This window comes from Drosophila virilis, chromosome X, assembly GCF_030788295.1.
Source record: "Drosophila virilis strain 15010-1051.87 chromosome X, Dvir_AGI_RSII-ME, whole genome shotgun sequence".
In the NCBI taxonomy this organism is placed as follows: domain Eukaryota; kingdom Metazoa; phylum Arthropoda; class Insecta; order Diptera; family Drosophilidae; genus Drosophila; species Drosophila virilis.
Window position 1 is genome coordinate 23,020,850 of NC_091543.1, and position 21,092 is coordinate 23,041,941.

General features: G+C 40.0%; 1 protein-coding gene across 3 annotated transcripts in view; it reads left to right on the forward strand.

Annotated features, from left to right (window-relative positions):
• Positions 1-17,781, forward strand: part of Ac13E (Adenylyl cyclase 13E) — a 65,866-nt gene extending 48,085 nt beyond the window's left edge. For all 3 annotated transcript variants that reach the window (XM_015170947.3, XM_015170948.3, XM_002055357.4), the window contains 3 exons: positions 10,002-11,213; positions 11,645-11,745; positions 11,806-17,781. In XM_015170947.3, the coding sequence (XP_015026433.2) occupies positions 10,002-11,213; positions 11,645-11,745; positions 11,806-15,443 (4,951 nt within the window). In that variant the 3' untranslated portion in view covers positions 15,444-17,781. The remainder of the gene's footprint in view (positions 1-10,001; positions 11,214-11,644; positions 11,746-11,805) is intronic.
• The last annotated feature ends 3,311 nt before the right edge of the window (positions 17,782-21,092 follow it).

Sequence of the window (21,092 nt, forward strand, 5' to 3'; positions counted from 1 at the left end):
GCTCCGAACCCAGAAAGCGTACTTTGAGATTTAGATAAATTCGGGTACTATATTTAACCCAAAAAAGTCTTATAGAGATCGAACTATAAACAGCGCAGCTATGCCAGAAGTGTCAAAGTGGGTTACGATAGCTCACAGTTGGGTCAGGGTATTTCCTAGTCATGTACTCTTTACTATAGAGCTCTTACGACGACCCACCAGTTGTATTTCTCCATTTGCACAATATGAATAGCATTTGTTTAAATTTTGCATTAAACAATGCTTTATATATTGGTAAATAAATATTTCATGATGAATACTTTTAATTAAGTGAATTACTTATATTACTGAGAGATCATCAAAATTACTGCAATACATCAAGGCTGATATACGGTTTTGAATCGAACCAAGTTTAACCAACTGCCTCAACTGAACTTTAGCTAAACAAAATACATATATATATATATAATTAAGTTTTACACGTTAGGTTACTATAAAAAAATATATTTCAATTTATTATTTTCACTTAACGGCTACTTTTGTTGAGTACATTCAGATTTGCTTCCCGAATATGAACTGATTTATCTAACTGTTGCGGTCGCTTAGCAAACTTCGCTTTGAGAGAGTTTGAGTCAAAATTGAGTGAAGTTTGAGCTGCGTCAGCAATTATGCGTGGGATAGTACTCTGATGGGAACATTGACAGTGGCGTGATATTTAGGGTGAATTGTTTATGTCTACCAAAGGGGGACAGTTTGATCTTGACCAATGTCGATGTTATCACCAGGCTCTTTGTTTACAATATTAGAAATGTTTATAATTGTGCTTATGCTTATGTGCTAAGTTATGTTAAAGGGTGGGTGCGACTATGGATATGTCACTCCCCCAACCATTAGAAAAGTGCCTGTCCTCAGGTGTTTAAGTTTGGATATAGTGTAACATTTTCTTCTTTTACAATTGGTATATCTCCTATTATTGTAGGTGTTTCTTCTACTTTGGGTTTTTTATATTTTATAATTAATTTCTTAGGTATGCTTTTGAACTTATATGTCAAATACAGTGTTAAACTTATTAATATGATTACAAATATGGTTATTGTAATTATCTGGAATACATTGTTAAATTTTGTATGTGCATTTATAATTTGTTTCGTTTGTACAAACGAAAGTGGTTCTAATTTTATAACATCATTGCTTACGTAAATGCTTTGAGTATAATCTAACATATTGTTTGAAATTGAAATTTCATTAATTTGCAATGAACAATTAAAGATTTTTATTATATTGTTTCCTTCTATTGTTATTTCGTTATTTATACAATTATGGTTTAATATAGTTTTTGGTAAATTCCAAGTTAAAATTATATTTGGTTCTATGTAGTTGATTTGAAAATTTTGCAAAATTTTAGTATAACTACATTCTGATGTTATTTGGTTTAAAATTCCTGTTAAACATTCATTATTAATTAATTTTTTTGTTTCTCTGCTATAAACTTTTTTATCTTGGGTAAAATATTTTTCATGAGCTATTTCTGTCAAAATATTATTATTTTCATCCGGGTATGGAATTATTTCGAATACCGGGCTTTTTATTATTTCTCGAGGAATATGGGATATTATCAGTATTTCGTTTGTATCTGATTTAAACCAAGTGGAAGTTTTTGTATTCAACAATTTCTCAGAATTAACATGCAACAAATAGTCATGTTTTAGTAATTTTGGGTTAAAAATTCCTAATCTTGTGAGCTGCATTCCCATCTCAATGTCTTCTATATATTCTGTAAAGTGTTGTAAGTTAAATATAAGGATATCTAATTTCTTTCCTTTTTGTTTCTCTTGATCTAGTTCGTTCATGATTTCTATTCCTTTGTTTATAGCTTCTATTATATAATTTAATTCGTTAACCTGGACGCTGTTTTCTGCTAAGTTGCTTATTTTTTGTTCAATTTCTGCTTTGTCTTCTTGATCTAATGTTCCAAATAAGTATTTATATGCTGTTCCTACTATGTTAACTAAACCTCTTTTGCTGCGTTTGGCTATTTTTAAGCCGTTTATTTCTCTGTTTAATTTTTCTACTAGGTATTCGATTTGTATAAGGTTATTGAATTCTTTACTTTGTTCAATTAAATTGTTAAAAGTTTCTTCGGTTTTTGTTATATTAACCGTTAAACAGTGGAATTCGTAATCTGTCGGAATGTCTATGGTTCCTGTTTTAAATATGAGATATCCGTTATGGGCTTTGATAGGATTAATTTCAATACTCTGTGCATTTATATAGTTTACAGTTATTGATAGTAATATTATAATAATTAATTTAAGCTGGTGCTTGTATGTTTTGATCGCTGTCTGTTGTTGACCTGTAATTGTTATATTTGCTTTGATTAGTCTTCTTTTTCTTTTTGAATTTGGTTTTGTAATGTGTTATTTTCCTGCCTCTGTTAGTTTCCTCAAAATGTTTGTCGTCGATTTGTCTTAGTTCTCCTGTTTTCTTGAACGGGGTTGTCGTCTTTGATTTAACTAACGGTGAGTGTTTGTATCTAGTGTCAATTTCATAATTTGTTCGTTTTTTGTTGAGGTTATTTATTAGTTTTTCTTTATTAGCTTGAGTGTCATACTCTGGTGTACCTGCATATATGAATATGTCCGCTGGTGTTCTGTTAGTCGTTTTGTGCTTTGTTTTATGATTGTACGTGTAGAGTATAGTTTCAAATTTTGTAAGTTTATTTTCGACGTCTGAGTCGCTGTTAATGATTCTTAGTTTTTCGTTAACTGTCTTATGAAATCGTTCTACGTCGGATATACCATTTTTACTAGTGGTTATATTAATATTTACTGCTTCTGATTTTAGCCATAATTGTAAAGCTGTGCACATAAAAGCTGAGTCTTTGTCTGCCTTTATTTCGATGGGTTTACCCATTTGGTTGAACACTTGTAATATAGCTCGTTTGGTTTCTAGCCAGTCTCTACTTTTTATTTCTATTAATGATGCAAATTTTGAATAGATATCAATGCAAGATAAAAATTGTTTATCTCCTACTATGTAAAAATCCATTACATATTTTTCTCGGATATTAGCGATTTCCGGAGTTATTTCGAAAGTTAATTTTGTATCTCTGTGTTCTGTTTTTGCGATGTTGCAAATCTCACATTCATTTATTAGATTTTGAATTAAATTTTGATAATCTGGGAAATAGTGGGTTGCTTTGAACCAATTAATAGTTTTTTCAATTCCTGGATGTAATAATTCTTTGTGCTTTTTTAATATTAATTCTTTGAATTCTGCGTATGTTTGAAGGTCTATTAATTTTGTACTAGTTTTCATTGCCTTTGTTGAATTATTTGGACTTATTATTTCTAAGTAGGCTTCTTGAAAAATTGGAAAATCTGCTTCGTTGTGGAAGTATAGCACACTTTTCTTTGTGCATAAGTATTCTTTTATTAATTCTTTGGCATGCGTATTAGTCATGTCTTTGTACGTAATTTTTATGTTGGTTTTGTGAAAGTAATTCGTAACTTTTGTTTCGTTCTCGGTTCCTTTTTCAAATTCTATTTGTCGATTATAATAATTAAGTGGTCTTTCTGTGATTTGTAAATGGTTACTGTTGTCTTCTTGAGCACTATGTATTGTTGCTCTTGTGCTAATTGTATCTTCGCCTAAGAAGTTTTCGTTTAATTGAATTCTGGACAGAGCATCTGCCACATAATTTTCTTTTCCTGGGACGTATTTAATTTGGAAATCAAACTCATTTAGCTTGATCTTCCACCTTTGTAATTTCATGTTAGGTTCTTTCATATTATTTAACCAGACGAGTGGTCTGTGATCACTAAGGATTTGAAATTGTCGACCAAAGAGATAGGACCTAAAGTATTTAGTGGCCCAAACGATTGCTAATAATTCTTTTTCAATCGTTGAATAATTTAACTCATGCTCGTTGAGAGTTCTACTTGCATAGCATATAGGCTTATGCTCTTGCGAAAGGACGGCCCCTATTGCCATATTACTCGCGTCTGTAGTTAATGAAAATGGTTTTTCGAAGTTAGGGTATATTAAAATTGGGTCGGATGTTATGAGTACTTTTAGCTTTTCAAACGCTAGTTCGTAGTCTCTGTCTTTTATATTGATTTTTGCTCCCTTTTTTAATTTAAGTGTTAATGGTTTTACTATATTAGCGAAATTTGGTATAAATTTCCTATAGAAACCACATAATCCTAGAAATGACTTAATTTCTTTTGGGGTTTTTGGAATTGGGAATTTGACAATTGCTTGTATCTTGTTGGGATTTGGTTTTATACCCTCAGTTGTGATGATGTGACCGAGAAATTCAGTTTCTTTTCTCATAAACTCGCATTTATCCAACTGTAGTTTTAAGTTAGCTTCTCTAAGCTTCTTAAATACCTTTTGTAGCGACAAAATGTGTTCCTCCAATGAAGTGGAAAAAATAATAATGTCGTCTAAGTAGACCAGACAATCTTTAAAAATTAAATCTTCTAAGAGATTGTTCATACAACGTTGGAACGTTGCAGGTGCATTCTTAAGACCAAATGGCATGCGAGTGTACTCGTAATGGCCATGTTTAGTCGAAAATGCGGTCTTGGGAATTGAACCAGGATCCATTTGGATTTGGTGGAAGCCTTTGGCTAGATCAATGGTTGTGAAATATTGACATTTTCCAAGTTTGTCTAATATTTCATCCATGATCGGGATAGGGTATTTATCATTAATAGTTAGTTCATTGAGATTGCGGTAATCTATGACTAACCGGAACTTTTGCTTTCCAGATGCATCGTTTTTCTTTGGAACGATTATTACTGGTGAGCAGTAAGGGGATTTGGATTTACGTATGATATTTTGTTTTATCATATCGCTTATTTGTTTATTTACTTCCTCATCGTATATTTGAGGATATTTGTATGGACGCTTGTAAATTGGGTCCTCATGTTTTGTTAGAATTTTGTGTTTAATTGTACTAGTGAAAGTCAAATTGTCACCTTCATGGTACTGGATATCACGAAATTCATGTAAAACTTTTTTTATTTTTTCTTTTTCTTCTGAGTTTAGGTGCTCTAGCCTAAACTCGTTGTTTTCTATTAATTCATTATTTATAGCGAAGTTAAATGGTCTGTCCTCTGTTGAGGGTGGATCAAGGCACTCTTGTGCGGTCATGTCCTCTTCGACCTCTTCGTCGTTATATCTAAAACAAAAGTTAAATTCTCCTAAGGTTACGGATCCTTGTGCATAGTCTATTTTTGCTTGACATGCCTCAAGGTATTCTCTCCCAATCAGAACATCATAATGCTCTGAGAAGTCGTGAATATAGAATTTTTGTTTGCTCGGACAAATTTTGCTTGCTCCTAATCGTATACTTTGTTTTAATTCAATAACACCATTTATGGTGTGAACCTTTAATGTTTCGTTGTAAACTGGAAAATTTAAGCGGTTTGTTTTCATTAGATTTATGGTTGAACCTGTGTCGATGACACATTTTAGAACTTCGTCATTCATAATCAATTTTATGAATGGATTTCTTCTGTTTGTTCCGAGGCTTGCTGATGAAAATTTTCGGATGTATCCATTTTCATCTGCCCACTGTTACTATCTCTTTGACGTTTAGTCGGAGGGTTTGGTGCATTCAAGCGTGAATGGGACTGATTTTGGTAGTTTAAGGGATTTTGGTATCTACCTTGACTTAATTTCTGTTGGAACTCGTGGTGAGCTTTCTGATTGTCTTCGGACTTACTGTGCTGTTTATTTTGTGCGTGATAACTCTGATTTGTGTTGGAATAACCACTTGAAATGGTGGTTGGGTTAGCATTTTGCTGATAATTTCCCATGTTCCTACGATTGTTATTTGGATTTCCCTGAACATTATTATTTTTAGGTTTTTCAGTAACGCTATTTTCATATAATCCCTCTCTTTGAGCTACTTGCTTTAGTTTTTGTGTCGACGTAATGTCGTGTCTGGCTAACATCATGAAAAGCCTATCTGGTAATTTTTTTGTAATAACATCTTTGATTGTGTTATTCATAGCATTTGTATAAAGGGTTGTATTGCTAGGTATATTTTCTAGTGCTAACTTATTTAATATAACAAAAGATTTATTCTCGAGCTCCTCGATGAACTTACGGACGTTTCCTTGGTAATTCGTGTTGTATAAGCGTCGAAGGAGTTCTTCAAATGGTGTCTGCACTTTGTATTCTTCAATCAATGCGTTTCTCAGCTCCTGCCAAGTGTTGGCTGCTGTCCTTTGTGATATTCTCTGAGCATCTCCTGTGACTTGCAATTCGATGGCTCCGTATAAGATGCTATGTTGTCTAACATCTCGGGTTGGATACAGGTGTAGGATGTAATCTATCCTTTTAACGAAGGCGTTTAGTTGATCCGTTGATCCGTCAAAGCTTGGCACCTGTCTAAGTTGTGAAAGGGCCTGGTTGAGGTGTTGTTCTGATAATTCCATTGTCATCTTGGTGTAATACACTTTTTTTTGAATAGTTTTGAGTTTGTAGGTTTGAACTTTATTGTTCTTTGATTTTGCACTTTTATTTTAGGTTAAAGTTTGTGATGGATTATTGGTTAAATGTTTTTTTTTTTTTGTGTGTGTGTCTTAAAAAGACTCAGTAATAACGTATTGCAGGGATCAAACGATATGCAAAGCCAGTCGTTATTAACTGTAGTAGCTTTATTGCCCAAAGGGTCAATATTATTAAGCTACTAGTGACCCGAAGGTTCTTGTGCGGATACGTATTCGAGAAAATTTTTATTACACTCCGACAACACTTTCGGTCGCGATTGTGCGTTAGATCTGGGAATTAATTATCCTTTAGCGATCTTTAATTTTTCCCGACGTATCCTACCGGCTGCGCCAATTAAGTTTTACACGTTAGGTTACTATAAAAAAATATATTTCAATTTATTATTTTCACTTAACGGCTACTTTTGTTGAGTACATTCAGATTTGCTTCCCGAATATGAACTGATTTATCTAACTGTTGCGGTCGCTTAGCAAACTTCGCTTTGAGAGAGTTTGAGTCAAAATTGAGTGAAGTTTGAGCTGCGTCAGCAATTATGCGTGGGATAGTACTCTGATGGGAACATTGACAGTGGCGTGATATTTAGGGTGAATTGTTTATGTCTACCAAAGGGGGACAGTTTGATCTTGACCAATGTCGATGTTATCACCAGGCTCTTTGTTTACAATATTAGAAATGTTTATAATTGTGCTTATGCTTATGTGCTAAGTTATGTTAAAGGGTGGGTGCGACTATGGATATGTCACTATATATATATATATATATATATATATATATATATAGTTGTTATTTATAATATATAATTAGATTTAGCAACAATTCGAAGAACGCACTCTGCAAGTAGGTACGAAGTAAATGCAATTCGACAAACAAATTATAAATGCCCCAATGTATGCCCCGCTAGTTGCACTATGAATAAGTTGAATTCTCGCACGTGAATGCAATCAGCGCGACGCCAAAAAGGGCAGCCAATGGAGCCAACGGGGCCTGGCGCGAACCTGGCGCGGACCTGGCTCCTGCCCGACGGGGTAAGCGGCGGCAAATTAGTTGAGAACTGCGCAGGATAGCAAAATTGCTGCCATAAATGGCCGCTTGACGTGCCTTGGCCTGAAGCTGGCTAGCTGGCTGGCTGGCTGGTTGGCTGGTTGGCTGGCTTGTGCAGGTCAATGCCATTTGAGGGGGTAGAGGATTGGGATGGGATGGGGCACAACAATTAGCACAGCAGGCGAATCGAATCGATTGTAGCAGGCGTTGGGTTCAAGCTCTTACCCATTTACTATTCAGAGCTTTCCCTTTCGTACCAGCTAGTGTTACTTGATAAAAATTCTCTGTTAATCGCTGGCCATGTCTCTGATCCTCTTGACCACATTTACGGCCATTGTGATACTGCGCATCAGCAACGAGGGTGCCAGTAAGCTGGATCGCCTGCTCCTTGAGAATCTTTGGCTCTTTTTGCTCTTCCGCCTGCTCAACCATCTGCGCTTCGTCGCCAGCCTGCGCCGTCATATCTGGCGCTGCCTCAGCCAGCAGCGACACCGTCGCGTTGCCCTTGTTGCCCTCACCGTAATGCTGGCGCTCATCTTTAGGGGAAGCGGCCACAATTGCCTTGCTCCGGCAACCTCTTTGGGCTGGCTCAGCAGAGAGCAGCAACTGCGTCGCATCGAGTGCCAGAATCAGGAAGAGTTACCAATTGTTCAAAACGGCCAGAGGCAGCTAAAGCCAAAATTCCTCCCACTGATTATCCATGGAGCCACTGGTCAGGCGTGACACAAGGCGGATAGAGCCCAAATATCAATATCAGCATATTGTTGGCAATGCGTTAATTACAAAAGTTAACCCTTTTTTGTATTATTCTGTATTCCTTCTCATTTTCATGGTTCAGGAGCGAATTAAATCACCCGAGAGATCGACCTACATTCAATTCGCCATCTTTCAAAGAAATGTCTCTCTTTTTGGATTTTGATTAATTCATTTAAGATAGTCTACTAGATCATAGATCTATTTCAGAGTAGAGAGCAACTACAGACACAAATTTTTAACTTTGTCAAAAAGCAGAGGGTATTTAAAGCGAGTCATAATAGTGTCTCAGTCTTAATAATAAAGCTGCCATAAAAACAATTTGTTTAATTTTATCTTTTGGCTTAAAACCATAATATATTAGTATATTCACTATTCGGCGTAATGAAAATATCTGCTCTGTTTGGTTATTGCTTTAATGTTTAGGCAATACAAAAAAAACTCTCCATATGTAATTGGTGAATTTACAAGGCTACTCAGTCGCTAGCCGAAGCCCTTAAGGCCTCACTTAGTCCAAAGTGTTCCGAGTCTAGTTAGCAAACTGCAAAGAAGAAGTCCTTTTTTCAACAAAAAAAAACACTTCGAATAGTGCAAATTTCTGGCATGCAACAGAGCATAATTTGTACCAATTTTACCTGTTAAAAGCTATCCACTTGTTAAAATTGTTGGGTCAAAAACAAAGACAAAGCCTAGTCAACAACAATATTGTAGCTTGTGACCATTTAGTCTACCCCAATCAGGTGACAACCTTGTCATCTATTCTGAGGTGTCACAATTCATTAAATTAACCCTGTGGCAACTTAGCCAGCCTTATCTGATGCTCCACCTTGCTAATGCGATGTGGGGCGCCTCACCAATCAGTATAAATGCCTTGTCAGATGTGATAACGTGTTATTTTGATTCACATCGGCCATGAAAGGCACCGAGAAAGTTGTGAGGAACAGTTCTCTATTGTTTGAAGGCAGACAGTAAAGTCAGCTCATTTGCAGCCCGCATGCTGTTACCTTTAATATAAATCTAACCCTAAGAAAAGAAAGCTCCAAAATCTAGTTATTTCTAATGATAAATTGAGGCTTTTAGACTTTTAGTGTTGTTCAAAACCTTTGAGCGAACCTAAACAAGAACGTTGCTAAATAATCAACCTTTACCTCAACCCCAGGTTTACTAACTGATGAGGCTGCAGTGAAGTTTCCTTCTCATTACTGACTTTTGGGATGAGTCAAATTTAATTTATTGACTTAATTAGTTTAATATTTTCTTATTTAAGATAAGTTTAATATTTCTTTTAACAGGGAGAGAGAAGCATCCCCAACCCCATAAAGTATATATATTCTTGATCAACATCAATAGCCCAGCCGATCCTCGCCCGTCCGTATGTATGAACGCTAGGATCTCTGAACCTATAAGAGCTAGAGAAATTTTTAACAAAGGTCCTCCTAGTGATAACTGCCCCGTTTCCAAGTAATCGATACAAATCGATGTCGAAATCTCGTTTATTGTGGAAATCCCTTAGGTTCTTAGAGCTAGAGTCACCAAACTTGACATGTATCCTCTAGAATATATATATCTAGTATCTTCCGACTAGAGCCTCTTGCTTGCATCTGTGCTATTTTTCGAGGATTACATGTTCTGTATCGTTAGGTTGCTTTCTATTGATTATAATTTGTGTCTCTCGCCTCCTTCTTTTGGTTCTCTGGCAGATTCACATTGTCGTACATATTACTTTGCTCTGTCGCCTGGTGTTTGTATTTTGTGATCGATGGCGGCTCGGAGGATTTTTGGCGACCCATCTCAACATCGTTCTCAATGATGTCGCTGGTCACGATAATGGCCATGTGCTTTACACACTGGAACCTGTACAAGGAGCACCGGACCCTAACTTCGGCACTGACAGCGCTCATCCTGTGCAGCGCCTCGCTCGCGTTTCTCACCTACACGGGCAGGGCGTTCAGTCCGCTGGGTCATTTTGCCATTTGTCTGGAGATCGTGCTGCTAATCTACACAGCGCTGCCCATGCCGCTCTGGCTGGGCGCAAGCATTGCCATCTGCTATTCCATCGCCTTTGAGCTGGTCTCCCACATGGTCATTGATGTCAGTGCCGTGCATGCGGCGGCTGGTGGACCAACTCCAACGGAGGCAGCAGCCGCCGAGGGTACAGCAGCAGTGGAAGGCGGCGGCACAAGCGGCAGCGATCCCAGCCACAAGATTCTGATGCTCCGCATCATGGCGCACCTGAGTGTACATTTGGTGGGTGTGCATGTGCTGGTCATGAATCTGGTGCGCATGCGCGGCACCTTCATGAAGGTCGGCCAAAATTTGCTAGTGCGCCGCCAGCTGGAAATGGAGAAACAGCTCAAGGAGAAGATGATACACTCAGTGATGCCACCCAAGGTGGCTGACATGCTACTCAACGAGGGCGGCAGCGGGGGCATCGACCCTAGTCAGCCCCCGGAATCCCATTACATGCGTCCGCGCGCCTCGCACGATGTCAAGTCTTTGTTCCGGCCATTCCACATGCACAGCATGGAAAATGTTAGCATCCTGTTTGCCGATATTGTTGGCTTCACGCGCATGTCCTCCACCAAAACGGCCGAGCAGCTCGTCGAGATCCTAAACGATCTCTTTGAGCGTTTCGACGACCTATGCATGCTCAGCGGCTGCGAGAAAATTTCTACACTTGGCGACTGCTACTACTGCGTCTCCGGCTGCCCCGAACCCCGCGCCGATCACGCCATCTGCTGTGTCGAGATGGGCCTCGGCATGATCGACGCCATGCGCTGCTTCGATGCCCAGCGCCACGAAGGTGTCAAGATGCGAGTCGGTGTCCACACTGGCACCGTGCTCTGCGGCATTGTCGGCACCCGACGCGTCAAGTTCGATGTGTGGAGTAACGACGTCAGCCTGGCCAACAAGTAAGTATTAATACAGTCTCAATCGTCCAGTCCAGATCGGACTGATACAGAAGTTACACAAAATACAATCATTGTATAGAACCTGTCCTTTCCCAGCCTAAATTTTAATTCAAATTTTATGCATCACTTTTGCATCCATTTTCGGCCAATTTCCACTCAGCAGAGTGGATCGATGAATCACATTTTAAAAGCTTTGTATGGATTCTTCAAAAAGAGTTTAATGCTTAACTAATTCTTCTATAATGTTGATCTTAGTAAGTGGAAAGTAGGAAGAAACGAATTTGAGCCCGATTGGATTGTCAGCTCAAAAGTTGCACAACAACCAATTTCCACAAATTTTTCACAGTTGCAGATGAAATTTTGCGAAGCTCCGTCTTATTATTTTGTAACAAATGTCTTAAATATTTCATTCTTTATTTAATATCTGGCAGAATGGAATCCTCGGGCAAGCCAGAACAGGTGCACATCTCGCAGGAAACATCCAGCTTCTTGGGCGACGCCTACTACCTAGAGGAGGGCGAAGAGGTGTTCGGTGAGTACCAAAAGTACCAAGTACTGTTCAGTGCAATGCTTATGTTTCTGTTTATTGTAGGTCATCGCACCTACTTCGTGGTGGGCCGTCGTCGGGACGTTTCCCGTGCCAACAGCCTGAGTCCGAGCATGGCAGCTACAGCCGCCGGCGGCAGCTCCTTGTTGCTGCCTGGGGCGCATGGCCCGTATGCATCGCTGTCGCAGAGTGCCACAAATATATCTGTGGTGCATCCGCATGTGCCACCTGCCTCGCCAGTTGGTCAACTTTCCAACTCTCTGAAGTCATCGCCAGTGCTCTCGATGCGGCCACGCCTAACATCGCTCAGCATGAAACTGCGCAAGAAATCACAAACGCAAAGCCATTCACACAGCCGCGACAGGGATCTGGAGCGCGGCATCATGCATCCAGCTGCCACTGGCATACCGCCAGTGATTGTGGTGCTCGAGAGGCCCAAGATTATCATTACGACCAAGTCGCTGCCGGGCAGCCTGGACTCGGATGAGCAGCCGCCATCTTTGGATCAGCAACAACAGCCGCCGGCGAACATGCCAGACAACCGCTCCAAGCTAAAGCTAAAGGTATTGAAAGTGACCAGATTCCTGAAGCTAACAGGTCGCAAGGACAGGGATAAGGAGAAAGCTAATGGCACAGACAAGGAGGCAGCACGGGCCCATTCGAATTCCCTGCCAGCGCCTGGCGATGAATCGGTGGCTTTCATCGAGCCATCTGCTGGCCCCGTCCAGAGCCAATTGGGCAATGGCTGCGGCTATCAACAGCTGCCGGTGTTGGTAGAGACGGCCTGCAGTACACGCCTAGGCAGTACCCAAATGTTGGACATACCCATGGCCCGGCCAGTACTTCATCATGCAGCTACATCGACGACGCTCTCCAGCAGCGTTATGCGCTCACCGGATAGCACTGCGGCAGCTGCCGGCGGTGGCAGCTGCTGTTCGCCGGGTCAGTATTCCATGTACGATGACATCATCGACGTGCGCTCCTACATAAGCCAATCGCGCAGCGACATCTCGCCATTTGGCCGCACCGGCAGCTATCGTTCCCAGTGCGGCCGTCAGTCAACTGGCCAATCCGTCGGACAAACATTGGAACAGTCGCCAGTGCCGCGTCCACGCGCATCCACCCTGACAGTTGGACGACCATTGGCCACTGAGCCCAGCACCAGTGCCAATGCCAATGCCAATGTCAATGCCAATGCCAATGCCAATGTCAATGCCATTGCAAATGCAAATCCAAATCCAAATGCAAATGCCAATCCCAATCTTAATCTCAATCCCAATCCCAGTTCCAGTGGCTGTTGCTTGGCAGCGCCTGGACCTGGCTCTGGAGCAAACCATTCGCATTCGCGCAACTCCAGCATTTGGCCGGATGGCCTGAGCATCTGCCCGTCGGCCACATCTCGCAAGGATTCGGGCATTAAGAGCAACTCAAGGCGCAGCTCCATTCAGCAGCAGATCTATGCGCTTAATCAGTCGGCCATTAGTCAGCATCGCGTCTCCGGCTATTTCACCAGCTCCACATCAAGCATCTCGAATCTGGGCGAGGCTGGGACGCTGCCCTTTCCATTGCCGCCGCCGCCACCGGTGCTGGTGCCACAGCAGTCCGCACAGCTGGCTGATCCGCTGGCCGCTTGCCTGCAGCAGCTGCGCAAGCAATCCGATCTGCAGCTCATCCGCTGTGTGCGGGACAATGCGCGCTCCCAGCGCAGCTATCTGGTGAAACCGCCGCTGCGGCGCTTCAGCTTGTACTTTAAGTCGCGCCAGTTGGAACGCGACTTTCGCTCCAAGGCACATCGCTTTGGCACCGAGCACGAAACGGAGGGGCCGCCGACACTGGCCACGCCCCGCTACAACACCTATATCGACATCTTTGTGGGCATTGCCGTTTATCTATGCATCTCCATATCGCTCTTTCTGATGACCCAGAACACGGTAACGCCCAGCTTCCGGCTGTGGGTTACCCTCTTCTCCTGCTTCACGGCTATCCAGGTGTTTGCACTGTTCCTCTTTACGCGCCAGATGTGCCGTCGCCATGGCACCCGTCTGCGGTCCAAATCTAGCGCCAGTGAGGCGGTCAACAGCGATGCTGCAGTTCCACAGTCTCGGTCCCAGTCGCAGTCGCTGCCGCTGCCGCAAGCGCAACAGTTTGAATCATGTGCGGATCGCATCTTTGAAGCCATATCCAGCTGGTATCCATGGCACATCTGCTTGGCTGTACTAATGGCCATGCCCGTCGTCCTGATCATAGCCAACTTTCTGCTGCTCGATCTCACACAACTGGAGGCGTTCGAATACCATTATGGATTCCTCATCTTTGTGTGTATCGTGCACTTTTGCAACTTTACACAGCTGAATTGCTGGATGCGCAATATCTTGGCATTTCTAGCCGCACTTTGCTTCATTGGGATCGCCGTCTCCCAGCTGACCGTCTACTCTAGGCGCTCCGAAAGCGAAACGGATCCAGAGCTGGAATCGGAGCTGAACAGCAGTGCGGCGGCATCATTCATCTACGAGGAGATCAAATGGTTTCACGACTATCATGTGGAGATCTATTTGGACCTGCTATTGATACTAGTGCTCGTCTGGTTTCTCAATCGCGAGTTCGAGATTGGCTATCGCTTGACCTTCTACGGAAACGCGGTGGCCAACCAGGACAAGGTGCGCGTCCAGAATATGAAGAACCAGGCGGATATGCTGCTGCACAACATTATACCAAAGCATGTGGCCGAACATCTGAAAAACACGGCAAAGTATTCGGAGAATCATCACAATATTGCCATAATCTTTGCCTCCATTGTCAACTTCAACGAGATGTACGACGAGAGCTATCTGGGCGGCAAGGAGTTCCTGCGCGTACTCAACGAGCTAATTGGGGACTTTGATGAGCTGCTCTCGCATCCAAAGTTTCGTGCCGTCGAGAAGATCAAGACAATTGGGTCCACATTCATGGCCGCCAGCGGCTTAGATCCGTCCCATCGAGGCACAGGCGATGAACATATACACACCTTAATGGAGTTTGCCATCGAGATGCAGCGAGTGGTCAATGAGTTCAACAAGGATCTGCTCGAGTTTAATCTGATTTTGCGCATTGGCATGAACATTGGCGATGTCACAGCTGGCGTAATTGGCACCAGTAAGCTATACTATGATATTTGGGGCGATGCTGTCAATGTGGCTTCGCGCATGGACTCTACGGGTCTGCCCAATCGCATACAGGTGGGCAAGGATTGCCTACCATTTTTGACCGCCTGCTATGAGTTTGAGCCGCGTGGCAGTGTGTACGTCAAGGGCAAGGATCACATGGAGGTATTTCTCTTTACCAGACGCAGGCCGCAACTGGAGGAGCAGCCGGCAAGCGCACAGCTGCCGCAGCTGCAGCTAAACGATTGTAATCCAGATGAGCTAGCAGATGAAGCAAAGGAGGAGCAACAACAGCTGCAGTCAAATGATGTTCAACTTAAAGTGAATGAGGCACAGACTAAAGAGGTGGATCAAATTGAGAATAATGAGAATAATGAAGATGACGATGTTGATGATGATGATGATGATGATGACGATGATGATGATGAAGGCGACCTGCACTCGAGCGAAACAACTACGCTGTTCAAGTCACAGGAATCACTGCATGCAACACACGCAAATGGCGGCAGTCACTTTAATCCAGCTAACACAACCGAAAATTAAAGAGAAACTCAAATCAAATCAAATCAAACTCAAACTCAAATCAAATGAAATGCACACAACTTAAATGAACTCAACTCAATTTCCGGCTTGCAGCACTTGAGAAATGGTTTCAAAATTGCATTTATTGACTGAACAAAATGTGTGTTGGCCAAAACAACAGTTGCCGATGCCGATGCCGCAGTCGCAGCGAAATGAATGTTTGGGAATGTCGGGGAATGTAATCCAAATGATATGTATGTGTATATGGTCGGAGCTGGGGGGGCGGGGCGTGGGGGTAGCGGAAATAAACCGCATTAATTTGTGATATGTAACTAATGTTGAATATGTACGATAATTAGCTGGCACTTGAGCATGGAATGTTGTGTCGCTATTGTTATGTGTTATGGCCGAAGAAGAATGTGTCAGGCGTGTTGAGGATACGTTGATTACACTATACCATATATGCTATATACAATATATGCTATAGCATATAGTTGTGAAGCTAAAACTGGCTCGTAGTACATATGCCAAAAGCACGCACACGAATCGGGCAATGTGTACGTTTTCTTTGTATTAGCCACTTGATATGAATGTAAACTACCAGCAGAACGAGATTTACATACATGTTATATATGTATGTATGCATGTGTGTATATTTAAGTGGTGTAGTTAATTTTTTTTTTTTGTTTTTTTTTTTATTATTTTTGTATCCTAAGTATGTATTTTAATTGTAGCCTAATTTATAAATGTATAAATGTAATGCCAAGATTTAAGTAAATTACACACACACGCTCTTAACTAATGAAAATTTGTGGCTTTAGATGTATTTAATGTGTTTCCCTAGGCTTAAGATATGCAACATATGCATGCATATATGCTTATGCGTGTATTTCCGCGTATGTGTGTGTGTGTGTAATTATTTTTTTTTTTATTATTTTCTTAACTTTAAATTAATTTTATTGCAGTAATTTAAACTAGGTTTACAAACGCGTTGCATAGAACTAACCGATAAAGCAGATTAGCTAATAAATGTTATAAAAGTTGAACTTTACCATAATTTTTTTTTGTTCCGAGAGCAGGAAACAATTAAATTGATGTTGAATGCATTCCATGTGTTATTGTTGTTGCTGTTATAAATGTTGATCTTGTTGTTTGGTGTATAGCAAATTGTTAGACGGGCAACCTCAGCAGCAAACATACATATGCATAATATATAACGTACGAGTACAAAAACAAATACAAAATACAACAAACGAATAACATAAATGTCATAAATAGATGTTATATTCTAACGCAGCAGCACAAAAGTATGCTATGCAAATTTTAAAATATAAAAACTGCTTGCCTACTGCTTGCTCAACTTGCCACACACACACACGCACAACTCTACATAAACATATATGAGACCGCCAAGCGCTTAAACACACACACACACACACAACCAACACAACAACTATTTTATATAGCGTTTATTTGTGCAATCAACTCCTAATGCATTACCAAACCAAACCAAATGGAAACTGAAAAAAGTCTTTCGATTTTGTGTACTTTTCTCTAAGCTAAGCTACTTACATCAGCAACAAAAAATGAATATATTACAAAAATATATAATACAAAAAAAAAAAGAACAAAAATCAAGAAGCAGACGAAACGCTGTAACCTATGGACCCTCTTGTATTTTTATATATGTATTGTGTATGTACTATGTATCAAGTAAAAACAAAAGTATTTTCTACTAATTTATTAAATACTTCTACAGACTTAACTAAATATACATGCATATAGGTACGTACATGTACTTACAAGGCACACATCTATGTATGCATATATATGTGTGTGTAAGTATATAGCTAAATGTACGAGTTTTTTTTCTCCTTTTTGAAACATCTAAGTGTACATAACAAAACTGTATATTTTTATATTATTGATCAGAACAGAAGCGACAGCAAAAACATGTCGAGGTATGGCATATCGAAAGCCGCAACCATCAAAATTTCTGTAAACAAATCAAATAATTGTATTATTATCGTAACGAAATGGCATGAAAATGAAAATTGTTGAAGGCATCTGCTGAAGCTGGCAGCGGGGGAAAGTGTAATTGTAATTGTTTAAGTGTTGATCCAATTTGATGTTGCCGCTGAAATTTTTGTCCACTTTTGGGGCATACTCAAACTAAATAGCCAGCGTTGCGACAGAATCAAAGCATCTATGAAAATCTGTTTTAGCCCCATAAATTTACTAAAAGTGTTTATAGAATTGTTGTACTAGCAAAAATGTATTAATTGCGATTTGAAAAGTCTAAATAAACCGCTGCAGTGTCTATATATGAATGTATACTCTAACCAAAATTATAAATGACTTTCTATTTCTATTGACACACTCTTGGCTGACATTGATCTAACGGCAATGACAAATGTAAGTTATAAGTAAGTAAGTTATATGCCTGCTAAAATATGGCCAATTGCCAAAAAGGGAACGCCTCCCATTGAAAGTATACTGCTGTTAGAAGGACTAGGAGACAATCTTTGGATTTTTCTTCGCTTTTCTTTGTATTGAACAACCAAAATTCAACTAAAACAAGCCATGCCCTAAACTTGCTTATACGTAAAACAATAAAAGGAATATGCACTGATAGGGAGTGCCAGACTAGAAAATACACGGAACCTCGCACGGAGCTACCTTTGGAAACATTCTAGTTTACGTCTATATAATATAATCATTCCTGTGCAGTGAATGCAACGGCTGTTTCTAAACTCTTAATGAATTGTTAATTTTATTCCCTTGTAGACGGTATAATCATATTGGCATTTAAGGTCTTAAGCATCCACTACCCTACATTGCATATATATATTAATTCTTGATCAGTAGCGACAATCAATATAGCCCTGTCCGACTGCCTCCAGTATAAAAGTTGTATTGAAACAAATATTCATTTCAGAATTACTTTGGCCTTGTGTACTCATCTTTAAAGATTATCCAAACATCTCCTAAGCAGCATAATGTTTTGAATGTGTTATCATATTACGAATAAAATGAAAGATAATATCAAAAGCTGCGAGATATCTGGCGTTTATTGATAAAATGCTGAAACAGAAACTAAAGGCGGACAATGCCAAAGCAAAATACTTTGACGAGCAGCCGAATCTGGCCAAGAGTTGCGCTACCGCCACGAAAAAATGTAGAATCGCTGGCTTCTCTGTGTGTGAACGTCCACAACGGGCTATCAAAACTATAGAATTTCATTTCCCCAAAAATTGATTTCAACAAAATTGATCAGTCGATGTCGCACAGCGAACGCCTGAGGCTATCTTTACACATGCAACAGGTGTCATGAAGTATATAAGTAAGGTGCAAGATTGGTTGGAAATGGTGCATGATGGCAGCCAGCGAAGCTTGACTTCATTGAATTCTTCTCGCCAAATACCAGTTTCACTTATTTTTTCGTGCAGTGTATTATTGTGCTGCCAACAGCATTTGTCGTTGCACAACACTATTTGTGCCTCCAATCACCTAATTAGCGAAGCGTACCTGTAGTTGAGCTATATATATTGATATAAGATAAAAAGCGTCAGAAAATAATTTTCGAAACTTTTTCGATGATTTTTTTTTAATATCTCGGGTAGTAGCTCCGCGCGGAGTTATGATATTCCACAACGATAGAACTCCGCACGGAGAAATGACCTTCCAAATCAATTTTTTTTTTTTCAAAATCGAGGTCGCTGCGAAAATCGAAACTTTGTCGATGATTTTTTTTTAATATCTCGGGAAATAGCTCCTCGCGGAGATATGACGTTCCAAAACGACATAACTCCGCGCGAATATGATTTTTATGTTTTTTTCAAAATCGTGGTCGGTGCGAAAATCGAAACTTTTTTGATGATTTTTTTTTAATATCTCGGGTAATAGCTTTGCGCGGAGATATGACGTTTCAAAACGACATAGCTCCGCGCGGAGATATGACCTTCCAAATCAACACAATTTTTTTCAAAATCGAGGTCGGTGCGAAAATCAAAACTTTTTCGATGATTTTCTTTTGAATATCTGGGATTATAGTTTTGCGCGGAGATTTGACGTTCCAAAACGACATAACTCCGCGCGGATATGATTTTTACGATTTTTTTCAAAATCGAGGTCGGTGCGAAAATCGAAACTTTTTCGATGATTTTTTTTTTTATATATCTCGGGTCAATAATGTCCGATTTTAAAATGTTATACCTTTTTGAATGCGTACGGATCCCTACCATCAATTGGCATTCAAACAAATAAATCATCGATGGGTTGAAAAATGTTGTTGACAAAAAACCGATTCGTTCGTAAATTCCATCTTTTTGATGATTTTTTGGAATATTTCCGTCAAATAATGTCCGATTTTGGAATTTTATACCATTTTTGACTCGTAAGGATCAGTTCTATCGATTGGCATAAAAAAGGAAATCTAAAATTTTGAACCAAAATCGACAAAATGGCAAGGGGTTACATCACTTTTTTTTCAAAGTCGAGGTCGGTGCGAAAATCGAAACTTTTTCGATGATTTTTTTTTAATATCTCGGGTAATAGCTCCGCGCGGAGATATGACGTTTCAAAACGACATAACTCCGCGCGGAGATATGACGTTTCAAAACGACATAACTCCGCGTGGAGATATGACGTTTCAAAACGACATAACTCCACGCGGAGATATGACCTTCCAAATCATCACGATTTTTTTCAAAATCGAGGTCGGTGCGAAAATCGAAACTTTTTCGATTATTTTTTTTTAATATATCGGGTAATAGCGCGGAGATATGACGTTTCAAAACGACATAGCTCCGCGTGGAGATATGACGTTTCAAAACGACATAACTCCACGCGGAGATATGACCTTCCAAATCATCACGATTTTTTTCAAAATCGAGGTTGCTGCGAAAATCGAAACTTTTTCGATGATTTTTTTTTAATATCTCGGGTAATAGCTCCGCGCGGAGATATGACGTTTCAAAGCGACATAACTCCGCGCGGAGATATGACGTTTCAAAACGACATAACTCCGCGTGGAGATATGACGTTTCAAAACGACATAACTCCACGCGGAGATATGACCTTCCGAATCATCACGATTTTTTTCAAAATCGAGGTCGCTGCGAAAATCGAAACTTTTTCGATTATTTTTTTTATATATCGGGTAATGGCTCCGCGCGGAGATATGACGCTTCAAAACGACATAACTCCGCGCGGAGATATGACGTTTCAAAACGACATAACTCCGCGCGGAGATATGACGTTTCAAAACGACATAGCTCCGCGCGGAGATATGACCTTCCAAATCATAACGATTTTTTTCAAAATCGAGGTAGGTGCGAAAATCGAAACTTTTTCGATGATTTTTTTTTAATATCTCGGGTAAATAATGTCTTATTTTAAAATGCTATACCTTTTTGAATGCGTACGGATCCCTACCATCAATTGGCATTCAAACAAATAAATCAACGATGGGTTGAAAAATGTTGTTGACAAAAACCCGATTCGTTCGTAAATTCCATGTTTTTGATGATTTTTTGGAATATTTCCGTCAAATAATGTCCGATTTTGGAATTTTATACCATTTTTGACTCGTAAGGATCAGTTCTATCGATTGGCATCAAAAAAGGAAACCCAAAATTTTGACCCAAATCGACAAAAAGGCAAATGGTT